The sequence below is a fragment of the Oncorhynchus gorbuscha genome, linkage group LG10 (assembly GCF_021184085.1).
Source record: "Oncorhynchus gorbuscha isolate QuinsamMale2020 ecotype Even-year linkage group LG10, OgorEven_v1.0, whole genome shotgun sequence".
Taxonomy (NCBI): domain Eukaryota; kingdom Metazoa; phylum Chordata; class Actinopteri; order Salmoniformes; family Salmonidae; genus Oncorhynchus; species Oncorhynchus gorbuscha.
Window position 1 is genome coordinate 92412958 of NC_060182.1, and position 26118 is coordinate 92439075.

General features: G+C 43.6%; 1 protein-coding gene across 1 annotated transcript in view; it reads left to right on the plus strand.

Moving 5' to 3' along the window:
* The first annotated feature begins 1746 nt into the window (after positions 1–1746).
* Positions 1747–26118, plus strand: part of LOC124046749 (calpain-1 catalytic subunit-like) — a 30678-nt gene continuing 6306 nt past the window's right edge. Inside the window, exons 1-19 of the mRNA XM_046367475.1 lie at positions 1747–1882; positions 6912–7168; positions 7291–7360; positions 11740–11858; positions 12073–12206; positions 12313–12487; positions 14823–14897; positions 15047–15132; positions 15901–15975; positions 16093–16253; positions 16354–16520; positions 17089–17100; positions 17780–17988; positions 18139–18196; positions 18323–18403; positions 20979–21036; positions 21520–21584; positions 25661–25729; positions 26038–26116. Of these exons, the coding sequence (XP_046223431.1) occupies positions 6932–7168; positions 7291–7360; positions 11740–11858; positions 12073–12206; positions 12313–12487; positions 14823–14897; positions 15047–15132; positions 15901–15975; positions 16093–16253; positions 16354–16520; positions 17089–17100; positions 17780–17988; positions 18139–18196; positions 18323–18403; positions 20979–21036; positions 21520–21584; positions 25661–25729; positions 26038–26116 (1930 nt within the window). The 5' untranslated portion in view covers positions 1747–1882; positions 6912–6931. The remainder of the gene's footprint in view (positions 1883–6911; positions 7169–7290; positions 7361–11739; positions 11859–12072; positions 12207–12312; positions 12488–14822; positions 14898–15046; positions 15133–15900; positions 15976–16092; positions 16254–16353; positions 16521–17088; positions 17101–17779; positions 17989–18138; positions 18197–18322; positions 18404–20978; positions 21037–21519; positions 21585–25660; positions 25730–26037; positions 26117–26118) is intronic.

The following is a 26118-nucleotide window of genomic DNA, read 5'->3' on the forward strand; positions in this document are numbered from 1 at the left end:
CAAGTCTTCTCCTTGGTATACCTTGTGTTGTTATTTGATAGTCAGTGTAAAAGTGGTTTGAAGAAGAACAAGAACTAGCAGGTTTGACATTCAAGTCTCCATGCAGTCAATGAAGTTGCCCCAAGGCCTTGTCAGTGACTCAACAGGAGCTTACATCCTCAACTGAACAAAGACAAGCATGCAAGTGTGAGAACAGGGGAAAATCTTCTGTGGCATAAGGGACAGAAGAAAAACTGGCTCAACTTTGCACCACAAAAGCTGGCCTTTTGGAGACCCCAACATGATTTACAAGATGACTGACATCTTGATTGCTCTATGAAATGACTTTTGACAAACGTACAGTATTTTATTACATACTCTGTACTATGTCACGTCCATGCAGGTAGACTTTGATCTGAAGCCATTCTTGTGATTATTGTGACTTTTGCCATTGTAATTGTTTGTAAGCTTGTGCAGTTTAAAATGAACTTGTGATCGTATGCTCTCCATTTGTTTTTTGAATGCTGTTCTTTGTATGCCATTTTAATATTTGATTATTAACCAATGATATTAGGCCACTCTTGGCCATGATTACAGACACCTGTGTCTTTTGACACTATATAAATGAGTCATCCCGCAGTGTTTGTGATTATATCCTGATGAAGACAGCTTGGCTGTCGAAACGTTGGACATTACAATTTTGCATCTGAGCTCCTAGAGTGTGCGGCTCTCCTTTGTTTTCAAGAAAACCTGGAAATGACCATTAGTTATTTATTTAGTCAATTTATTGTATATGTTATTATCAAACATGGACAGTAGCATAGGATGATTCATTTAAAATTGTAATAAAAAAAGATAATAATAGTTTCAGAAATACAAGACTGTTTTAGACATTCCACCTCATTTTCCGTGACCATTTTAGCTGAGGGAGGAGGCCTGTAATAAACGGAGAACATTTAAATAAAATCACATTTTAAAATCTGCAGAACATGAGTATAGTATATGAGTATAGTACATGAGTATAGTACATGAGTATAGTTGTGAGTATAGTTGTGAGTATAGTACATGAGTATAGCTGTGAGTATAGTTGTGAGTATAGTACATGAGTATAGTACATGAGTATAGTTGTGAGTATAGTTGTGAGTATAGTACATGAGTATAGCTGTGAGTATAGTTGTGCGTATAGTTGTGAGTATTATGGTCTTGGCAACATTAGATATGTCATGATTAATTTACTTTCTGTGTTTGTTGTGTGGGTTTTTTTCTCCCATGGCAGTTACTCTAAATGTCAAATATTGTTTGGGCAAATCCTTAAAATGCCACAAGTCTTGCTGAAGGAAGAAAAGACAAGCCCATGCAGGTGAGGATAAATATGCTTGGACTAACATCTGCTGCCTACAGTGATAGGACATTTCACAGGATCAAACAGCTGACTGTAGCTCAACTATAGTACCCAGGCTTCACTTGATTATTAGCCTTTTGTAAACTATATTTTTTATTCTCAAGTTAACACTTTCAAATAGGCTTAGCCTACACAATATTTATATAGCCATATTTATATATCTGATTTAGCAACATACATCAGTTGGCATTTTGCCCTTTTCAAGTCTTATGAACCTATTCTCTCTTTCTGTATTTTCAGAAGTTTCTCTTCTGATCTAAAGAAAAAATTAAAACGGATGGCTATATGACTGACTAAACTAGATTTGCCACTACCCTATCCAATGGAAAGCTGTGGTAGTATGAGAAGCTAGGAAAGCAATGTATGTATGGGAGACCTACCTAATGTGGGCGTGGTTTGAAGTCTCTGGAACCTTCAGGTATATAAGATGACGATGACCTGAATTAGTTTCTGAGAGATTGAAAACTTTGAATATAACAACCGTTCCTGCGATATTCTGAGGTGAGACACTTTACCTGACTCTGATTTACAGCCCGTGTTATTAATGGTTTGTGTAGGCTACACGTGCCTGAAGCAGACACGTTCTTGTTACATTTCACCATGGCTTTTATGTATTCATGTGATCTCTGTGTGACTCAAACATTACAACTAAATATTTTGCTCTGAGTAGTCGTTTCTTCATCTCTGATGAAATATTGGTGATCTCAATTTTGTATTATATAATCATCACATATATGTGAACTGTTTCTCCTAAGGCTGATTACTTAAAAAAATATATATATTATTGAGACTTCATGAGACAAATGAGCTTGGATTGAGACTTACATTTGAGAAATATGAGAAATGGATGAGATCTTATCATTGCACCCTCCTCATGAGCACATTGTTTGTATTTTTTTTATAAATGACATATTTCTGTATTTTGCATTCAATACATTTGCTAAAATTTCAAAAAAACATGTTTAACTTATGAGGTATTGTGTGTGGACAGGAAATTAGAAAACATATATATACAGTATATATATATATATATATATATAGAGAGAGAGATATTTTATCCATTTTTAATTCAGGCTGTAACACAACAAAATGTGGAAAAGTCAAGAGTTATAACTACTTTTTTATAACTACTTTCTACTTTCTGAAGAAACTGTGCATTTAGAATGTCGTTGCATTCATGCATAGTTAATTCAGCCCCCATCCAGTGGTGTGGTGGAGGGTAGGTGTGCTCAGGTATACGCCATATACCCACTAATGGTTCAGTGTGCATTGCCTATACTAACTAACTCCATCTCATATGCTATTATTATTATTATTTTTACAAATGGGAATGTCTTAGATATTCTCTAAACCTCAAAAGTTGCTCCTGATGTGGTTTAAGCAACCCTAAGTCTAAATATTGCTGTTACACTGCACAACCTTCAATGTTATGTCATTATGATGTAAAATTCTGGCAAATTAGTTCGCAACGAGCCAGGCGGCCCAAACTGTTGCATATACCCTTACTCTGCTTGCAATGAACACAAGAGACGTGTCACAATTTCCCAAGTTAATATGCAGGACAAGCTGCGTTGCATATAACCTAGTAATATCATCAACCATGAGTGGTTAACTAGTGATTATGTGATTGACTGTTTTTTACAAGATAAGTTTAATGCTAGCTAGCAACTTACCTTGGCTCCTTGCTGCACCCGCAAAAGGTGGTCAACCTGCCACGCAGTTTCCTTGTGTAATGTAATGTAATCGTCCGTAATCGGCGTCCAAAAATGCTGATTACCAGTTGTTAACAAAACTTGAAATCGGCCCTAATTAATCGGTCGACCTCCTCGTTTCAATAGTAGCCTACTTGTACTTGTACTTTCCTCTTAGCTATCCCAACCCCGACCAACATCTCCGCACCCCCAGCAGCTACTCGCCCAAGCCTCCCCAGCTTCTCCTTCACACAAATCCAGATAGCATATGGTCTGAAAGAGCTGCAAAACCTGGACCCGTACAAATAATCTGGGCTAGACAATCTGGACCCTCTCTTTCTAAAATGATCCACCACCATTGTTTCAACCCCTATTACCAGTCTGTTCAACCTCTCTTTTGTATTGTCCGAGATCCCTAAAGATCGGAAAGCTGCCGCGGTCATCCCCCTCTTCAAAGGGGGTGACACTCTAGACCCAAACTGTTACAGACCTATATCCATCCTGTCCTGCCTTTCTAAAGTCTTCAAAAGCCAAGTACCTTCTCTGCTGTGCAATCCGGTTTCCAAGCTGGTCATGGGTGCACCTCAGCTATGCTCAAGGTACAAAACAATATCATGACTGCCCTCGATAAAAGACAGTACTGTGCAGCCATCTTCATCGACCTGGCCAAGGCTTTTGACTCTGTCAATCACCGCATTCTTATCGGCAGCCTCTACGCAGACAACACTATTCAGTATACATCTGGCCCTTCTTTAGACACTTTAAACTCCAAACAAGCTTTAATGTCATACAACACTCCTTCCGTGGCCTCCAACTGCTCTTAAATGCCAGTAAAAACCGACCGTTCGCTGCCCGCACCCGCCCGCCCAACTTGCATCACTACTCTGGACAGTTCTGACCTAGCTCACCGGTCACCATAGCAGCACCCACTTGTAGCACGCGCTCCAGCATGTATATCTCACTGGTCACCCCCAAAGCCAATTCCTCCTTTGGTCGTCTTTCCTTCCAGTTCTCTGCTGCCCATGACGGGAACGAATTGCAAAAATCTCTGAAGCTGGAGACTCACATCTCCCTCACTAACTTTAACAGCACCAACTGTCAGAGCAGCTCACAGATCACTGCACCTGTACATAGCCCATCTGTAAACAGCCCAAATATCTACCTACCTCACCCCCATACTGGTATTTATTTATTTATTTTGCTCCTTTGCACCCCAGTATCTCTACCTGCACATTCATCTTCTGCCGATCTACCATTCCAGTGTTTAATTGCTATATTGTAATTACTTCGCCACCATGGCCTATTTATTTCCTTAACTTACCTCATTTGCACTCACTGTATATAGACTTTTTGTTTTCTTTCATTCTACTGTATTATTGACTGTATGTTTTGTTTATTCCATGTGTAACTCTTTGTTGTGTCGAATTGCTACGCTTTATCTTGGCCAGGTCGCAGTTGTAAATGAAAACTTGTTCTCAACTACCCTACCTGGTTAAATAAAGGTGAACATTAAAAAAAATAAAAAAAACATAGGTGTGTGGTTGCCAAGGCCATCAGTTTCTTAACAACGCGATTTGCCAAGGCAAAAAAACTCTGAGTGCAGCCCTATCCAGAAATCTGGCAGTGGCTTCTTATTAAATTTTCACAGAACCGCTTGTTGCAATTTTGATGAGGCTCTCTTGTTCAGATATCGGTAAGTGGATTGGAGGCAGGGCATGAAAGGGATAACGAATCCAGTTGTTTGTGGAAAGTACCTAATGTAATGTAATTGCGCACCCATCTCAGGTACTTCTCTATATCACATTTGACATTGCCCGTAAGCTTGAGTTCATTTGCACACTAAAAATCATACAATGATGGAAAGACCTGTGTGTTGTTCTTGTTAATGCAGACAGAAAAGAGCTCCAACTTCTTTATCATACCCTCAATTTTGTCCTACACATTGAATATAGTCGCGGAGAGTCCGATCATTCAGGCAAGAAAAAAACATCACCAAGTTAGGCCAGTCCTGTGGGAAACTCATCATCATGCAAGCAGTCAGACAAGTGAAGTATAGAAAACTTTAAGCTCTTCTCTCAATTTAAAAATCCATGTCAATACTTTGCCCCTTAAAAACCAGAGTAGCCAAGTGGTTAGAAGTGGTTAGAGCGTTGGACTAGTAACCGGAAGGTTGCAAGTTCGAATCACCGAGCTGACACGGTACAAATCTGTTGTTCTGCACCTGAACAGGCAGTTAACCCACTGTTCCTAGGCTGTCATTGAAAATAAGAATTTGTTCTTAACTGACTTGCCTAGTAAAATAAAAAAAATAAAAACAGCGCACTTCTGTATGTTGTGAAAGCATTACATGGTCGCTGCCCATATCATTGCATAATCCAGAAAATACACAAGAGTTCAGGGGCTTTAACAAAGTTAACCATTTTCACTGTAGTGTCCAAAACATATTTTAAGCTGTCAGGCATTCCCGTGGCAGCATGAGCCTCTCGGTGGATGCTGCAGTGACCCAAGTGGTGTCGGGAGCAACTGCTTGCACGCGCGTTACCACTCCACTATGTCTCCCTGTCATGGCTTTTGCGACATCAGTACAGATACCAACACATCTTGTGTCCATTTGATGTCACAAAGCTGTCCAGTTCTTTAAAAATACCCTCTCATGTTGTCCTGGTTTCCAGTGGTTTGCAGAAGAGGATGTCTTCCTTAATTGACCCGCCATAAATGTAGCGGACATATACCAGGAGCTGTGCCAGGCCACGTCTGTTGACTCATCCAGCTGTAATGCATGTAATTCACTGGCTTGCAAAGCAGTAATTGTTTCAAAATATCTCCTGCCATGTCACTGATGTGTTGTGAAACAGTGTTGTTTGATGAAGAAATTGTCTGTATAGTTTTTTTGGGGCCTTTTCCCCCAGCATTGTCCCAGCCATATCCACGGCAGCAGGAAGAACAAAGTCCTCCACAATTGTTTTATTTATTTTACCTTTATTTAACTAGGCAAGTCAGTTAAGAACAAATTTGTATTTTCAATGGCAGCCTAGGAACAGTGGGTTAACTGCCTGTTCAGGGGCAGAACGACAGATTTGTACCTTGTCAGCTCGGGGATTTGAACTTGCAACCTTCTGGTTACTTGCAGCACCGACAATAGTTTGGGGCTTGCCTGTCCTAGCCACTCGGTAGCGCACCATATAAGACACTTCTAGCCTCTTCTTATTCATGTTTTCTGTTGCTTTTACACATGTCTTACCACTCAAAAGTCATCTTTATTCTCACTCAAAAAACTCCTTTTGGTTATTTTTCAAATTGTCATGTTTTGTTTCTAAATGTCTGTGCAAGGTTTTCTGTGAGAGAGTAACACTTAATATGATTGGAAGTTAATTATTTGACGAGGCTGCCTGTATTTGACGTTATGTTGTTATTTCACTTGAACACTAGATGGTTTAATATGATTTTTGGCAGTGAAACGAGGCGACTCTGGCTTGGAAAAACACCTCACCCAAATGTATAGCCTCGTTGGAAAATACAAATGTACAGTTTGAAAATGTGAAGATTTTTTTTTTTGATGTTGTGAATCACATTTATATGTGACGTACCCCCGACGTACCCCAGTTTGGGAGTACCCTCTGTAGACTACTCTTTCTTGCATTTTGGGGGGGGACTTTTCATGTGATAGATTGGATGTAGGCTATGTATAATATCTTTAAACATGAATGTACAATATACTACTGTATTAAGTAGTTTTGTATATCTGTCATTGGTACTTTTCATCAACACTTAATAATGTGATTTATATTTAGGCTCCACCTAGTAACTCAGACTATTTCATAATTTCACCCTGCTAACAGATCCTGCATACAGTACAACAATGCCTCCTCCCGGTGTGTGTATGAGTATAATGCAGGAGCGCCACAAGAAAGAGGGTGTTGGGAGTCTTGCCAACCCAGAGAAACACAGCAACCAAGACTTTCAGCAGCTGACGCAGTACTGTTTGGCCAGGGGAGTGAGGTACATCGATGAGATGTTCCCCCCAGACCATAATTCCATTGGTGATGGGCTACTTTCCCCTGATGACATGGGCAGAGTGGTGTGGTTGAGACCAGCGGTATGACATCATCCCGATCTGCACACATTACAGCACAGAGTGTTAACTGATTTTAATGTGTAATTATGAATATAAATTATAAACATTATTAATAGGTGTAATGTGTGCATTCACTCTTACAGAAAATGGTACAGTATCCAGATTTTGTTGTTGATGGACTTTCAAGGTTTGACTTTGGGCAAGGATTGGTTGGTAAGTGGAACAAACACTCAAACTAGACAGTTGTATCTCCATCTCTTCATTCAACGACTCAATCATGGACCCTCTTACTGACAGTTGTGGCTGCTTTGTGTGATGTATTGTTGTCTCTACCTTCTTGCTCTTTGTGCTTTTGTCTGTGCCCAATACTGTCTGTACCATGTTTTGTGCTACTAACAGTGGAGTGAAGTACTTAAATAAAAACACATTAAACTATTACTTAATCGGTACTTTACTTTACTATTTATATTTTTTAACAACTTTTACGTTTACTTCACTACATTCCTAAAGAAAATAATGTACTTTTTACTCCATACATTTTCCCTGACACCCAAAAGTTCTCGTTACATGTGTCACGTCCTGACCTTAGTTCCTTTTTTATGTCTCTGTTTTAGTTTGGTCAGGGCGTGAGTTGGGGTGGGCATTCTACGTTTTGTGTTCTATGTTTTCTATTTCTATGTGTTTGGCCTGGTATGGTTCCCAATCAGAGGCAGCTGGCAATCGTTGTCTCTGATTGAGAACCATAATTAGGCAGCCTGTTTTCCCACTCTGGGTTGCGGGTAGTTATTTTCTGTTTAGTATTTTTGTTGCACCTTTCAGAACTGTTCGTTTGTTGGTTTGTTGTTTTTGTACGAGTATTCATCTTTATTAAAAGTATTACGAATACGTACCACACTGCACTTTGGTCCTCTTCTCCTTCTCCCAACGACAATCATTACAACGTGTTGAATGCTTAGCATGGCAGGAAAATGGTCCAATATCAAGAGAACATCCCTGGTCATCCTTACTGCCTCTGATCTGCAGAACACACTAAACACAAATGCTTCATGTGTGTGCTGTGTTGTGCCCCTGGCTATCAATAAATAAATAAATACATTTAAAATCTGGTTTGCTTAATATAAGCGCTTTAATTCTTATGAATATTTTTGCAATTACATTTACTCAAGTATGACAATTGGGTACTTTTTCCACCACTGGCTGCTACCATGTTGTGTTGCTACAATGTTGTTGTCATGTTGTGTTTCTACCATGCTATGTTGACATGTGTTGCTGCCATGCTATGTTGTTGTCTTAGCTCTCTATTTATGTAGTATTGTGTTGTCTCTCTTGTTGTTATGTGTTTTGTCCTATATTTTATGTATATACAGTGGGGCAAAAAAGTATTTATTCAGCCACCAATTGTGCAAGTTCTCCCACTTAAAAAGACGAGGCCTGTAATTTTCATCATAGGTAAACTTCAACTATGACAGACAAAATTAGAAAAAAAAATCCAGAAAATCACATTGTAGGATTTTTAATGAATTTATTTGCAAATTATGGTGGAAAATAAGTATTTGGTCACCTACAAACAACAAACTTCTTCTTTAAGAGGCTCCTCTGTCCTCCACTCATTACCTGTATTAATGGCACCTGTTTGAACTTGTTATCAGTATAAGAGACACCTGTCCACAACCTCAAACAGTCACACTCCAAACTCCACTATGGCCAAGACCAAAGTGCTGCCAAAGGACACCAGAAACAAAATTGTAGACCTGCACCAGGCTGGGAAGACTGAAGGCTGGGAAGTTTGAAGAAATCAACTGTGGGAGCAATTATTAGGAAATGGAAGACATACAAGACCACTGATAATCTCCCTCGATCTGGGGCTCCACGCAAGATCTCATCCGTGGGGTCAAAATAATCACAAGAACGGTGAGCAAAAATCCCAGAACCACACGGGGGGGCCTAGTGAATGACCTGCAGAGAGCTGGGACCAAAGTAACAAAGCCTACCATCAGTAACACACTATGCCGCCAGGGACTGAAATCCTGCAGTGCCAGGTGTGTCCCCCTGCTTAAGCCAGTACATGTCCAGGCCCGTCTGAAGTTTGCTAGAGAGCAATTGGATGATCCAGAAGAAGATTGGGAGAATGTCATATGGTCAGATGAAACCAAAATATTACTTTTTGGTTAAAACTCAACTCGTCGTGTTTGGAGGACAAAGAATGCATCCACAGAACACCATACCTACTGTGAAGCATGGGGGTGGAAACATCATGCTTTGGGGCTGTTGTTCTGCAAAGGGACGAGGACGACTGATCCGTGTGAAGGAAAGAATGAATGGGGCCATGTATCGTGAGATTTTGAGTGAAAACCTCCTTCCATCAGCAAGGGCATTGAAGATGAAACGTGGCTGGGTCTTTCAGCATGACAATGATCCCAAACACACCGCCCGGGCAACAAAGGAGTGGCTTCGTAAGAAGCATTTCAAGGTCCTGGAGTGGCCTAGCCAGTCTCCAGATCTCAACCCCATAGAAAAGCTTTGGAGGGAGTTGAAAGTCCGTGTTGCCCAGCAACAGCCCCAAATCATCAGCTCTAGAGGAGATCTGCATGGAGGAATGGGCCAAAATACCAGCAACAGTGTGTGAAAACCTTGTGAAGACATACAGAAAACGTTTGATCTCATGTCATTGCCAACAAAGGGTATATATAACAAAGTATTGAGATAAACTTTTGTTATTGACCAAATACTTATTTTCCTCCATAAATTGCAAATACATTCATAAAAAATCCTACAATGGGATTTTCTGGATTTTTCTTCTCGTTTCGTCTGTCATAGTTGAAGTGTACCTATGATGAAAATTACAGGCCTCTCTCATCTTTTAAGTGGGAGAACTTGCACAATTGGTGGCTGACTAAATACTTTTTGGCCCCACTGTATATCTTAACTGGCTTACCTTGTTAAATAACGACTAAATATAATAAATTAAAAGTGGATTTCTTAGTAAGCAAGTGTCAACATATACCACACCATGTCCCCACCACACCATGTCCCCCACCACACCATGCCCCCACCACACCATGCCCCCACCACACCATGTCCCCCACCCACCATGCCCCCACCACACCATGCCCCCACCACACCATGTATCCACCACACCATGCCCCCACCACACCATGCCCCCACCACACCATGCCCCCACCACACCATGCCCCCACCACACCATGTCCCCCCCCACCATGCCCCTACCACACCATGTCCCCACCACACCATGTCCCCACCACACCATGTCCCCACCACACCATGTCCACCTCACCATGCCCCCACCACACCATGCCCCCACCACACCATGCCCCCACCACACCATGTATCCACCACACCATGTCCCCACCACACCATGCCCCACCACACCATGCCCCTACCCACCATGCCCCTACCACACCATGCCCCTACCACACCCCCCACCACACCATGCCCCCACCACACCATGCCCCACCTCACCATGTCCCCACCACACCATGTCCCCCACTACACCATGCCCCCACCACACCATGCCCCACCTCACCATGTCCCCACCACACCATGCCCCACCACACCATGCCCCTACCACACCATGCCCCTACCACACCCCCATGTATCCACCACACCATGTCCCCACCACACCCCACCACACCATGCCCCCACCACACCATGCCCCCACCACACCATGCCCCCACCACACCATGTATCCACCACACCATGTCCCCACCACACCATGCCCCCACTACACCATGCCCCCACCCACACCCCACACCATGTATCCACCACACCATGTATCCACCCACCATGCCCCCACCACACCATGCCCCCACCACACCATGCCCCCACCACACCCCACCACACCATGCCCCCACCACACCATGTATCCACCCACCATGCCCCCACCACACCATGCCCCCACCACACCATGTATCCACCACACCATGTCCCCACCACACCATGCCCCCACTACACCATGCCCCCACCACACCATGCCCCACCTCACCATGTCCCCACCACACCATGCCTCTACCACACCATGCCTCTACCACACCATGCCCCTACCACACCATGCCCCTACCACACCATGCCCCTACCCACCATGCCCCTACCTCACCATGCCCCTACCACACCATGTCACCATGCCTCACCACACCATGCCCCTACCCACCATGTCCCTACCACACCATGTCCCCCCCACCATGCCCCACCTACCATGTCCCCACCACACCATGCCTCCCCACCATGCCTCTACCACACCATGCCCCTACCACACCATGCCCCTACCACACCATGCCCCTACCACACCATGCCCCTACCCACCATGCCTCTACCACACCATGCCCCTACCACACCATGCCCCTACCACACCATGTCCCTACCACACCATGCCCCTACCACACCATCCCCTACCACACCATGCCCCTACCACACCATGCCCCTACCACACCATGCCCCACCTCACCATGCCCCTACCTCACCATGCCTCTACCCCCATGCCCCACCTCACCATGTCCCCACCACACCATGTCCCCACCACACCATGCCCTTTGCATTACAAATGTCATGATCTTCATAAACTTGTCATTTTTTAGGGGATTGCTGGTTTCTTGCTTCCATTGGGGCTTTGACGTTCCAGAAGCACATCCTGGAACAAGTAGTACCCCTAAACCAAAGCTTTAAAGAGGATTACTGCGGAATATTCCACTTCAGGGTAAATTACCTTGGGCTAACTAACTTATTAAAATAACCATCATCCTTTGAGGATGTAATGTATTGAAACAGAATACATTGTAATGAAAAGCTTCTGAGATGTTTTGAGAACTCTTGAATTGTAATGAATGATGAATGCTTAAACTGCACCTTTCTCAAGCCATGTAGAGAATATTCTCTGTAGGCAATCTTTGTCCTCTCCTCCTATCTTTCAGTTCTGGAGGTTTGGGAGGTGGGTGGACGTTGTGATCGATGACAAGCTACCAACAGTTGACGGCAGGCTCATTTTTGTTCATTCAAAAACTCCCAATGAGTTTTGGCCCGCCTTGCTGGAGAAAGCCTATGCCAAGTATGTGAGCCACATCAGTTATTTATATAAGGAACTTTCTTATATAAAATGAACAAACAACAATGAACCTTAATTGTTGGTCTTATTGACCTGTTTCTTCTGGCAGGGTGTGTGGCTCCTACGCAGACATGAATTCAGGGACCCTTTCAGAGGCTATGATGGACTTCACTGGAGGGGTTCACATCACATTCAAGCTCACTGATGCTCCACCAAATCTGTGGGACCTCCTGTTCAGAGCTGCCAAGTCAAAATCGCTGATTGGTTGTGGCACACCTCAAGGGGTAGCTTTGATGAAACTTTGAACAAAATACTTCATTGGGCAGGTAGCCTAGGGGTTAGAGTGTTGAGCCAGTAACTGAAAGGTTGCTGGATCAAATCCATATTTTTTTATTTTATTTTACCTTTATGTAACCAGGCAAGTCAGTTAAGAACAAATTCTTATTTTCAATTACGGCCTAGGAACAGTGGGTTAACTGGTCTAGGAACAGTGGGTTAACTGCCTGTTCAGGGGCAGAACGACCTGATAAGGTAAAAAGGTACGGTAAAAATCTATTGTTCTGAACAAGGCAGTTAATTAATCCACTGTTACCCAGTAGGCTGTCATTGTAAATAAAAATTTGTCCTTAAACTGGCTTGCCTTGTTATTTTTTTAATTTTACCTTTATTTAACCAGGCAAGTCAGTTAAGAACAAATTCTTATTTTCAATGACAGCCTAGGAACAGTGGGTTAATTGCCTGTTCAGGGGCAGAACGATAGATTTGTACCTTGTTCAGCTCGGGGATTTGAACTTGGAACCTTTTGGTTTCTAGTCCAACACTCTAACCACTAGGCTACCCTGCCACCTCTACACTCTAACCACTAGGCTACCCTGCCACCTCTACATTCTAACCACTAGGCTACCTGCCACCTCTACACTCTAACCACTAGGCTACCCTGCCACCTCTACATTCTAACCACTAGGCTACCTGCCACCTCTACACTCTAACCACTAGGCTACCCTGCCACCTCTACACTCTAACCACTAGGCTACCTGCCACCTCTACACTCTAACCACTAGGCTGCCCTGCCACCTCTACGCTCTAACCACTAGGCTACCCTGCCACCTCTACACTCTAACCACTAGGCTACCCTGCCTCCTCTACGCTCTAACCACTAGGCTACCCTGCCACCTCTACACTCTAACCACTAGGCTACCCTGCCACCTCTACACTCTAACCACTAGGCTACCTGCCACCTCTACACTCTAACCACTAGGCTACCTGCCACCCCTACACTCTAACCACTAGGCTACCTGCCACCTCTACACTCTAACCACTAGGCTACCCTGCCACCTCTACACTCTAACCACTAGGCTACCCTGCCTCCTCTACACTCTAACCACTAGGCTACCCTGCCACCTCTACACTCTAACCACTAGGCTACCTGTCACCTCTACACTCTAACCACTAGGCTACCCTGCCACCTCTACACTCTAACCACTAGGCTACCCTGCCACCTCTACACTCTAACCACTAGGCTACCCTGCCACCTCTACATTCTAACCACTAGGCTACCTGCCACCTCTACACTCTAACCACTAGGCTACCCTGCCACCTCTACATTCTAACCACTAGGCTACCTGCCACCTCTACACTCTAACCACTAGGCTACCCTGCCTCCTCTACACTCTAACCACTAGGCTACCTGCCACCCCTACACTCTAACCACTAGGCTACCCTGTCACCTCTACATTCTAACCACTAGGCTACCCTGCCACCTCTACACTCTAACCACTAGGCTACCCTGCCACCTCTACATTCTAACCACTAGGCTACCTGCCACCTCTGCTCTAACCACTCTACCCTGCCTCCTCTACACTCTAACCACTAGGCTACCCTGCCACCCCTACACTCTAACCACTAGGCTACCCTGTCACCTCTACACTCTAACCACTAGGCTACCCTGCCACCTCTACATTCTAACCACTAGGCTACCCTGCCACCTCTACACTCTAACCACTAGGCTACCCTGCCACCTCTACACTCTAACCACTAGGCTACCCTGCCACCTCTACACTCTAACCACTAGGCTACCCTGCCACCTCTACATTCTAACCACTAGGCTACCTGCCACCTCTACACTCTAACCACTAGGCTACCCTGCCTCCTCTACACTCTAACCACTAGGCTACCTGCCACCTCTACACTCTAACCACTAGGCTACCCTGCCACCTCTACACTCTAACCACTAGGCTACCCTGCCTCCTCTACACTCTAACCACTAGGCTACCCTGCCACCTCTACACTCTAACCACTAGGCTACCTGTCACCTCTACACTCTAACCACTAGGCTACCCTGCCTCCTCTACACTCTAACCACTAGGCTACCTGCCACCTCTACACTCTAACCACTAGGCTACCCTAGTAGCCTAGTGTTATTAAGACACCGCAACTCATCCATTGATGACAATAACATATCTGTAGAGTAATATGAGACGTAGTTTAACTTTTAAACACAAAAGAGACGAAGGCTGTGTTCATATTGGGTCATATTTTGTGACTGAAACCTCTGTTCTGTTACGGTCCGGTTACTTCACTTTATAATTCCTGTAATAACCTGTGTCTATTGTTCTGTAGGAAACATCAGCAAACACGGTGGCCCCCAACGGATTAGTGAGGGGTCATGCCTACACCGTCACAGGGGTCAAACAGGTACTGTATGGAACTAACAATCTGAGAGAAATGCTTTGGCGATATCTACTTCTGCCTGGAGGGAAATTGGAGCGTTTGTGTGGTGTGATTTTTTTTGCTCAACCCAAAATGAACCCTTTTCCTGATGTTCATTCTGGTTTCTTCCACAGATCATGAGCCAAGGCATGCTAGTGAATCTGATCCGCCTCTTCAACCCCTGGGGCCGGGGAGAGTGGAAAGGAGACTGGAGCGATAAGTATGTATTTACAGTATAGTCTGACTGTGACCTGTCATCACACCCATTGTTTTCAAAAGGTCTTCATGAAATGTCAGCTAATCTCCCTTAGCTTTCACATTGTATTCAGGAGTCACTCACAAGCAGATTTGACATTGTATTGAGAAGTCACTCACAAGAAGTTTTTACATTGTATTGAGAAGTCACTCACAAGAAGTTTTTACATGGTTGTCTCTTGTTTTGTGTTTTTAACTTGAAATGACACATTTCTAGTTTCCCTAAAGCTAATTTACCCCCCCCCCGTTCTTGAAAAACAAGTTGTTCTGTCAACAGACTGATAATCCAGTCTAAGCATTACATTTTCACTCAGATGACCTTCGTGTAATGGTACTGTATGTAATTGTATGTTCCTTCATGTAAGGTCATAAAAGTCTGCCAAATATTTGCATACAAGCAAGGTTTATGGTTTTGCTTTTACTCTTGAGCTTGCTTACGATGTAGCTGTCTGTGACTAACAGCATAACATTTGAAAACTACTTAAGACTTTTCCCCAGTTCATCTATTTTTTTAACCTTTATTTAACCAGGCAAGTCAGTTAAGAACAAATTATTATTTTCAATAACGGCCTAGGAACAGCGTGTTAACTGCCTTGTACAGGGGCAGAACGACAGATTTGTACCTTGGGGACTTGAACTCGCAACTTTTCTACTAGTCCAACGCTCTAACCACTAGGCTACCCTGCCGCCCCATTATATATCTATTGATGTATAACATTGGCTTTCCTGTCAGGTCTTCCATGTGGCAAACAGTGAGTCCTGACGATCGGAAGATGTGTCTGTCAGTGGAAGAGGATGGGGAATTCTGGTAAACCATATTATAATGCAGAAATTTGTTTTGCAGACCTTGTCAACTGCCACATGCAGCATTTCAAGTGACGATATTTCCACACCTTATCGGTCACAACTTTGCTTGTCTTCTCAGGATGACAATGAAACATTTCTGTGAGCACTTCGTAGACGTGGACATCTGCTGTCTGTGCCCTGATTTTCTCGACGGCAACTCCACTTGTCATTGGACCTCCTCATTCCATGATGGCAGATGGGTTGCAGGAACCACTGCTGGTGGTTGCATGAATTTCCCAAGTAAATCTTACTTGACGCGGAATTATATGCAGTTCATGATGACTACAACATTTCCTGAATCTACAGTCAAATTATCCATCTTTTTTTTTTTGTCTCCCAGACAGCTTCTGGATAAATCCCCAGTATCGGGTGAAGATCGAGGGATTAGACCGGGACTGCTCTGAGACACAGGGCGACAACAACATGTTGGTGTCTCTGATGCAGAAGCCTGACAAGAGAAACAGACGCCTGGTCAAAAGTCTCCACATCGGCTTCTCCGTCTTTGAGGTCCAGTGCCCTTCTTTGGTGAACACGTTTCATAAACCATATCACACTTCTCATATACGACCCACATATTACACCTCTCACACACGACCCAGATGATAACCCGTATAACACTTCTCATATACGACCCACATATTACACCTCTCACCAACGACCCAGATGATAAACCATATTACACCTCTCACACACGACCCAGATGATAACCCGTATAACACTTCTCATATACGACCCACATATTACACCTCTCACCAACGACCCAGATGATAAACCCAGATGATATAACACTTCTCTCATTACCTCTACGACCCAGATGATAAACCTGTATAACACTTCTCATATATGACCCACATATCACACGACCCAGATGCACTACATTTGCTGCAGAAAATGTGTATTTCTACAAAGAAACTGAAATGTTTTTTTTTATCATTAAAACATTAAAAAAATATGATCTAGACACAATTACCCAATATGAACCTACAAGTATAATGTCATCCCATAAGAGTAAATTCAACAGTCCAGATATGCTATTGTTCCTGCTATTGAATTGTATATGTTTTACTTTCTACAGGTGTCTGACCAAGTAAGCCACTTTTATACATTATTTTCACACACACAGTTATACAGGAGCTAACAAAATACACTGTTGCTCTAGATAGGCCTGTGCATTCTCCTTGGTCTGTGGTTTCTGTTGTACTATGGTTGTGCAACCTGGTCTCAGAGCATTTCGCATTATTCTGCATGTACATCTGAGATAACCCATTCATTATGATATGTTACTTTTGAACTGCAAACTACTTTACAACTACTTGTAGCTAAACCTTCCCCGAACCCTAACCTTAACCCTTTAACCTAACTCCTAACTTTAACCCTAATCCCTAACCCCTAGCCTAGCTAACGTTAGAGAGTTAGCTGATGTTAGCCACCTACAGACCTACACCTACGTACAGATTGTACGTTTTGCGAATTCTTAACATATAACATGAATTGTAATTCGTAACATATCATACGTAATGGACCTCCACTAATTTACACATACCAAACGGAATGTAACATATCACACTAAATGGAGTGTCTCAGATCTACTTATATAATAATACGAAATGGTCTGAGACCAGGTTGGGTTGTTGCACAACTATTATATAAAATATATACGACCAAGTAGCTTTGTTTAATTGTTGCATTACGGTTCAAAAGTAACATTTTACAAAGACATATTTTAGCACAGCCTTTTGTAATTTGTGGTTTTATTGTGATCTCAGTTCAAAGGACAGAGTGGGAAGTTTCCTGCCTCCTTCTTCAACAACAATGTGCCTGTCGCCCAATCGAAGAACTACCTGAATGCTCGGGAAGTGATGGAGTTCTTCAAGCTGAAACCTGGTGAATACCTGATCGTGCCATCAACCTTCAAACCAAATGAAACCGCCTCCTTCATCCTGTCCATCCTCTCCAAGGCAGAGACCCACATCCAGTAAGCACAGCCCCACCCCATAACAACATAAATAATAACGTAATGTCAGGTTTTTTTTTATATAGTCTGTGATCATAGCTAACATTAGGTCTCACTATAATTAATGTATTCCTAACAGAAACAAAACGGTACATATTTTTTTTCCCTCAGTGAAAACTCCAATGACCAAGATATGGGGGATATCCTGTTTTCCCCGAAAACGCCAAAGGTACTTAAGGGCCAAAAGTGTTTCATCCCTCATATTTATGTAGGTGTATTTTAATGTAACACTGGTATTGCTTTGCTTCCATCTCATTTATAACTCACTAAAACACCATTTTAATTATTTTTTTAGCCCACATCTACAGACACATTTGAATACAACGGAGGAGATGTGGATGACAAAAGAACTCTGTTTCAGAAGTATTCTGATGAGGCAAGTTCAGAGTATTTTGATTTAGTTCAAGTTCAAGCATTGGCCAATTAAAATTGTTGACGTAGTTGCACTTGATCAAAGGCTACATGTTAGCTGTTCCCATTACATAATCTGGCATATTTAGCCCTTTGCTAACCTCACCAGGTGGCAGTGTTTTATATTCGGTTCAAAATTGACACTGGTAAATAAAGAATCGACACTACTAGACGGTCACGTACATTACACAGACGTGTAGGCCACATTTACATGTACAACATTTTATAACCATCTATTTCGTCACGGATGCGTTATATGACCCAAGGATCAACAGTGGCGTGTTTTTTTTTCCTCTAATAAAAACCTTGCCCCGAGTGGGTTACGAACTCACGGCATCTCAAGGTATCTTGGCTTACCACCTTAGTGAGTCACACCACCAATTAGTGATAGCAGTAAGAGGTACATTTGACAAGATCTTGAGCCTTTTAAAACATTTTTTTTTTACAACATATACGGATCGAAACGTATGTAACGGATGTGAAACGGCTAGCTTAGTTAGCGGTGCGCACTAAATAGCGTTTCAATCGGTTACGTCACTTGCTCTGAGACCTTGAAGTAGTGGTTCCCCTTGCTCTGCAAGGGCCGAGGCTTTTGTGGAGCGATGGGTAACGATGCTTCGAGGGTGACTGTTGTCGATGTGTGCAGAAGGTCCCTGGTTCGCGCCCGGGTATGGGCGAGGGGACGGACGTAAAGTTATTCTGTTACACATACATGTTGTATCATCCTCCTACATCTTTACTGCTGTGGAAGCACATGGATGTGTGTGGAACGGATAGGCATCAACGTGGCATTTTGTCATGTATGTAAAAAACGAGCTTTGTCTAACATAATGTTAGTAAAGTAGTCGGGTCATGGATGCAATGACACTTGAGACAGACCAAGTGAATATGAACGAAAGTAAACCTTGAATTTGGAAGTTTAAATACAGTATATCTCTCCGGTTAGGCAGGTTTACCTATTTAAACAAATGACACTTATTTGTGTATACATTTTTTGTAAGGTCCAGTGTCAAAAACATGATTTGCCTGTGTTTTATCAGAGAGGAAAGATTTACTCCACGCAAAATGTGTCCGCGAGAGATAAGCGCTTTTATGAATGGAGGTCCATGAGAGAGTATCGATTTACGTAAAGCTTATTAGATTGATGTCGTCATTTTTTTTTAGGCTGTTTCAAACGTACTGATGATGCACACTTAGTACGCAAAGCATTATAAACACCTGCTCTTTCCATGACATAGACGGACCAGGTCAAAGCTATGATCCCTTATTCATGTCACCTGTTAAATCCACTTTCAATCAGTGTAGATGAAGGGGAGGAGTCAGGTTAAAGAAGGATTTTTAAGCCTTGAGACATGGATTGTGTATATGTGCCATTCAGAGTTTGAATGGGCAAGACAAAAGATTGAAGTGCCTTTGAACAGGATATGGATAGTAGGTACCAGGGAAGCACCGGTTTGTGTCAAGAACTGCAACGCTGCTGGGTTTTTCATGCTCAACAATTTCCCGTGTGTATCAAGAATGGTCCCACCACCCAAAGGACATCCAGCCAACTTGACACAACTGTGGGAAGCATTGGAGTCAACATGGACCAGCATCTCTGTGGAACACTTAACACCTTGTAGATTCCACGCCCTGATGAATTGAGGTTGTACTGGGGGAAAAAAAGGGGGTGAAACTCAATATTAGGAAGGTGTTCCTAATGTTTTGTACACTCAGTAAGTGGATGCATGCGGCATTCCCGCAACATTGTGGAAAAACGACTTAGTTGAGCCTGTTGTTCACACACGTATCTGCCCTGTTATTGGTTAGAATGGTCCCAACTGATCTTGCCTGCCTTCAAACATTGAGGACATGTCTTTCCAATGTTGGAGCGGTCATTCAGATATCTTGTCAATATAATAGATCATCTTTGATTATATATATATTTCCAAACTATGATGTTGAAATAATACTGTGAAATTGTGAAAATGAAGATAAGGCTATTTTACTGTAAGAGCTGTTTAAAAAGGCCTATAGTGACATCACCAGGTAGTGAATTAGTTAATAGACCAATAAGAATGAGACTTCCAAACCTCTCTGCCAATAATAGCTCGTTTATTGTTTTCTCCTCCTCAGACAGTCCTAGCAAAATATTTGCTTGAGAAATTGCTATTTGCTAAAAAGCTATTTTCGTTTATTTTTCATTTTAATTTAAAACAATCACAGTAAGGTACTGAATTGTTACACAGAAATGATTTGATATTGAGAAAAGAAACTGCTGCATTGTCTCTTTTTAAGATCTTTGAAAGGTTGACGCGTAATTTGTTTCAGGAAATAATCACACCCACTTGACGAGATTAGTATACGGCTAAATGTGCCAGATTATGAAATGGGAACAGCTAACATATAGCCTTTGAACTACTTCGACGATTTTAATAAACTGATTCTTAAACTTGAACTAAAGCTTAGACTTTTTATAATTTTCGCAAGTATGGCCCCATTGTTTTTAACTAATCATTTAAAAAAAAAGATAACAGTTTAATTTTCTTTTTACTAAAAAGTTTGAGGAGGTGAATGCTGAACAGCTTCAGAGCTGTCTGAATGATCATCTCATCCAAGGTAAGTAAAGAGAAAATCTATTGTGATTTATAGTGTTGGGCACTGATATGGAAAATCTATATCGATATTAGTAGCATTTTTTTAGAACCAAAATCAACATCTTAACGGTTTGAATAAATAACACTGGAACTTCCGCGGCTTTATGAAGTTCAGACAACTGCTTGCCGATTGGGCCAGGTGTGAATGTCCTGGGCGTCTCCCCAACCCAACCAGTAGGAAAGCCGTTGATAGCCCATCAGCAGACACTAAAGTACGCTATAAATTGAGAGCATGTGAGAAGGTTTTGTGCACGCAGGAACAGTCATGTATTTTTTATTTTACATAATGTAGGTTAACAGATATCACGTTATTCTTTGCTCATATCGATATCGTATTAAATAATCGATATTGATGCCCACCACAATAAAATCAGGAGTTTGTACACAGAGAATTGTTTAAATAAGTATGGTTTTCTAATGTGCCATCTTTTCCCATTTTACACAGGAAATGCAAAGAAAACACAAGGCTTCAGCTTGGAGTCCTGTCGCAGCATGTTGGCCTTAATGGATGTATCCTTCATGAGTTTAGTGACAATCTCCCATTATGCTTTCTGTCATCTTGAACAGTACTTTACAAGAGTACATTTTAACACTCCCATGTAACAGTAAAATCTGTGAATGAATGTAGAAGAGAGAGAGAGAGAGAGAGAGAGAGAGAGAGAGAGAGAATTAGTTTCATTTTTCATCTTCATGTAATCTGAAAAGCAGTTTACAAACCCAGCAATCTGAATTGGAAAGGGAAAATACAGCAAATCAAGTTACAACAACATAAAACAGACCACAAACAAACAGCGTTATCCCAGGTCAAAATGTCAACTGTTTTTTAAATGTGTCCTTGGATATTCCCTTACCAAATTTGTTTGTCCCACTATCTCATTTTGATATCGGAAAACCCTCACGACCCAAATCAATGCAAAAATGCTTTATTTAATTAACTGCCAATGCTAACTTATATTTTGATTGGGGTGTATTCATTCCCACAATTCTGTTGGAAAAACTTTTCATAAATGGAAGCAAGCGAAATAAAAACATACCTGAATTTGTCCAATAGAAACTTCAATTAGTTAATTATTGATTATTACTCACTAACGATTACACCCTAGATCGGCTAGATGCAGGCAAGCGTGTGCAAGGAGATATTGAATGTGTCACTGTCTATCACCTTGATTATTCACATTTACATCTTGACCTGTGTGCACCTACGTTTTAAACTTGCATTCATGAGCTTGGTTGTATCAACCTCATGATGGGTATAGAGAACAGTAGAGTATCATGCAGGTGCCTAAACCTATCAATGTTACAGTGAGCTGGGTGAACGGAATATGAATGACAGTTATCCAACATGCTGTAATAGAAATAAGGCCATGCTCATATGAAAAATAGCATCCTCCCTCATCTTAAATGGCATCAACCGCCACTGCCGTGAATGCATTTGGTCACATGATCAGCTGTTTGATTTCACTTACAGTCTTGTCAACTGAGCCAGGATCAGAGTCAAACGGATTGGGAAGTAGGTCCCAAAGTGCTCTTCCAAGCGTCGGAGGTGAGCAGTCCTCAGTGGTGTGGGGACAATTACTGATGCTGTTTATGTTAGAAACATGCACAGCCGAGGGAAAGTTCACTTTTGAAAGATGCTCTCTCCAATAAGAATGATTTCCTCTGAATCCAATGATTCGGTCACTCATCTGGCCTTAATGGACATGTTCTGTTATAATCTCCACCCGGCACAGCCAGAAGAGGCCTGGCCACCCCTCAGAGCCTGGTTCCTCTCCACCCGGCACAGCCAGAAGAGGCCTGGCCACCCCTCAGAGCCTGGTTCCTCTCCACCCGGCACAGCCAGAAGAGGCCTGGCCACCCCTCAGAGCCTGGTTCCTCTCCACCCGGCACAGCCAGAAGAGGCCTGGCCACCCCTCAGAGCCTGGTTCCTCTCCACCCGGCACAGCCAGAAGAGGCCTGGCCACCCCTCAGAGCCTGGTTCCTCTCTACCCGGCACAGCCAGAAGAGGCCTGGCCACCCCTCAGAGCCTGGTTCCTCTCCACCAGGCACAGCCAGAAGAGGCCTGGCCACCCCTCAGAGCCTGGTTCCTCTCCACCCGGCACAGCCAGAAGAGGCCTGGCCACCCCTCAGAGCCTGGTTCCTCTCCACCCGGCACAGCCAGAAGAGGCCTGGCCACCCCTCAGAGCCTGGTTCCTCTCTACCCAGTACAGCCAGAAGAGGCCTGGCCACCCCTCAGAGCCTGGTTCCTCTCCACCCGGCACAGCCAGAAGAGGCCTGGCCACCCCTCAGAGCCTGGTTCCTCTCTACCCAGTACAGCCAGAAGAGGCCTGGCCACCCCTCAGAGCCTGGTTCCTCTCTACCCAGTACAGCCAGAAGAGGACTGGCCACCCCTCAGAGCCTGGTTCCTCTCTACCCAGTACAGCCAGAAGAGGCCTGGCCACCCCTCAGAGCCTGGTTCCTCTCCACCCGGCACAGCCAGAAGAGGCCTGGCCACCCCTCAGAGCCTGGTTCCTCTCTACCCGGCACAGTCAGAAGAGGCCTGGCCACCCCTCAGAGCCTGGTTCCTCTCCACCCGGCACAGACAGAAGAGGCCTGGCCACCCCTCAGAGCCTGGTTCCTCTCTACCCAGTACAGCCAGAAGAGGCCTGGCCATCCCTCAGAGCCTGGTTCCTCTCTACCCAGTACAGCCAGAAGAGGACTGGCCACCCCTCAGAGCCTGGTTCCTCTCTACCCAGTACAGCCAGAAGAGGCCTGGCCACCCCTCAGAGCCTGGTTCCTCTCCACCCGGCACAGCCAGAAGAGGCCTGGCCACCCCTCAGAGCCTGGTTCCTCTCTACCCGGCACAGTCAGAAGAGGCCTGGCCACCCCTCAGAGCCTGGTTCCTCTCCACCCGGCACAGCCAGAAGAGGCCTGGCCACCCCTCAGAGCCTGGTTCCTCTCTACCCAGTACAGCCAGAAGAGGCCTGGCCATCCCTCAGAGCCTGGTTCCTCTCTACCCAGTACAGCCAGAAGAGGCCTGGCCATCCCTCAGAGCCTGGTTCCTCTCTACCCAGTACAGCCAGAAGAGGACTGGCCACCCCTCAGAGCCTGGTTCCTCTCTACCCAGTACAGCCAGAAGAGGCCTGGCCACCCCTCAGAGCCTGGTTCCTCTCCACCCGGCACAGCCAGAAGAGGCCTGGCCACCCCTCAGAGCCTGGTTCCTCTATAGGTCTCTTCCTAGGTTCCTGCCTTTTCTAGGGAGTTCCTATCCGCACTGCTTCTACATCTGCATTGCTTGCTGTTTGAGGTTTTAGACTGGGTTTCTGTATAAGCACTTTGTGACATCTGCTGATGTAAAAAGGGGCTTAATAAATACATTTGATTGATCAAATGTTTTTGTATTTCCCCTGCATGCTTGAGTTCAGTTCATTCAGTTTCCAAATATTTCTGTCATCCTCTGATCCCAAATCTCCACATAGTGTTGTGAACAGGAATACTTGTAATGGATGTAGTTTTACAATGGAAGTTACCTGCTGCAGTACATCTCAGAGTAATGTGCTCAACTCTTTTGGGTGTCAGTTGCTCTCGGTGTGTCACATAATCCATCCATATGGCAGAGGGAGACACATTCATAACTAGAGTGCAGAGGCCTGCTCGCCGTCCCGCCATAGATCAATTAAAAGAAATCGAATCAAATCAAACTTTATTTGTCACATGCGCCGAATACAACAAGTGTAGAACCTTACCGTGAAATTCTTACTCACAAGCCATTCACCAACAGTGCAGTTCAAGAAGAAAATATTTCCCAAATAAACTAAAGTAAACATAAAAATAAAAAAGTAACACAATAACATAACAATAACGAGGCTATATACAGGGGGTACTGGTACCGAGTCAGTGTGGGGGGGTACAGGTTAGTCGAGGTAATTTGTAAATGTAGGTAGAGGTGAAGTGACGATGCATAGATAATAAACAGCGAGTAGCAGCAGTGTAAAAAACAAATGGAGGGAGGGGGTCAAGTCCGGTGGCCATTTGATTCAATTGTTCAGCAGTGTCTTATAGCTTGGGGGTAGAAGCTGTTAAGGAGTCTTTTGTCCAAGTCTTGGAGCTCTGGTACCGCTTGCTGTGCAGTAGCAGAGAAAACAGTCTATGACTTGGGTGGCTGGAGTCTCTGACAATTTTATGGGCTTTCCTCTGAGGTCCTGGATGGCAGGAAGCTTGGCCCCAGTGATGTACTGGGCTTTACGCACTACCCTGTGTAGCGCCTTACGGTCAGATGCCGAGCAGTTGCCATACCAGGCAGTGATGCAATCAGTCAGGATGGTCGCGATTGTGCAGTTATCTGACAAAGGTACGGATGGTTGTTTCTGTGCCTCTGCCTCCCTACACATTTTTTCACCATATAATTTGCAGACAGTAATATTAAATTCTCTGTAATAGTGTGTGGTTTCATAGCGTTGTGAGCCTAGCCATTCACCGTGAGAATGATTCAAGTATAACGGTCAAGTCCAGCCTTGTCCCATGATCTAAGGGCACTCTCTGGTAGAATTGTATCTAAAAATGTTGTATTCTGCCTTTGTAGATTTCCTTAATAACCATTCCTTCTCCAGACATCAATCACTGGAAAACTGAACGTTTCAGAATTTCTACGTCTATGGAGAAAAGTTACAGTGTACAAGGTAAATTAATTAGCAGGTCTGTGGCAAAACCTCTATCGGGTTATAAATATATTATTATTATTATTAATAATATATAATAATAATATATGCCATTTAGCAGACGCTTTTATCCAAAGCGACTTACAGTCATGTGTGCATACATTCTACGTATGGGTGGTCCCGGGGATCGAACCCACTACCCTGGCGTTACAAGCGCCATGCTCTACCAACTGAGCTACAGAAGGACCATATTATTATTATTCAATTCTTCAAATTTTCCAAGTACGGTTTACCTGAAAGTATTATTTTTATGTTCTTACATCATCCAGGACATCTTCTTCCGCACAGATGTAGACCGTTCTGGAATGTTGTCATTGAGTGAACTGAGGAACGCAATCATGGCTTCAGGT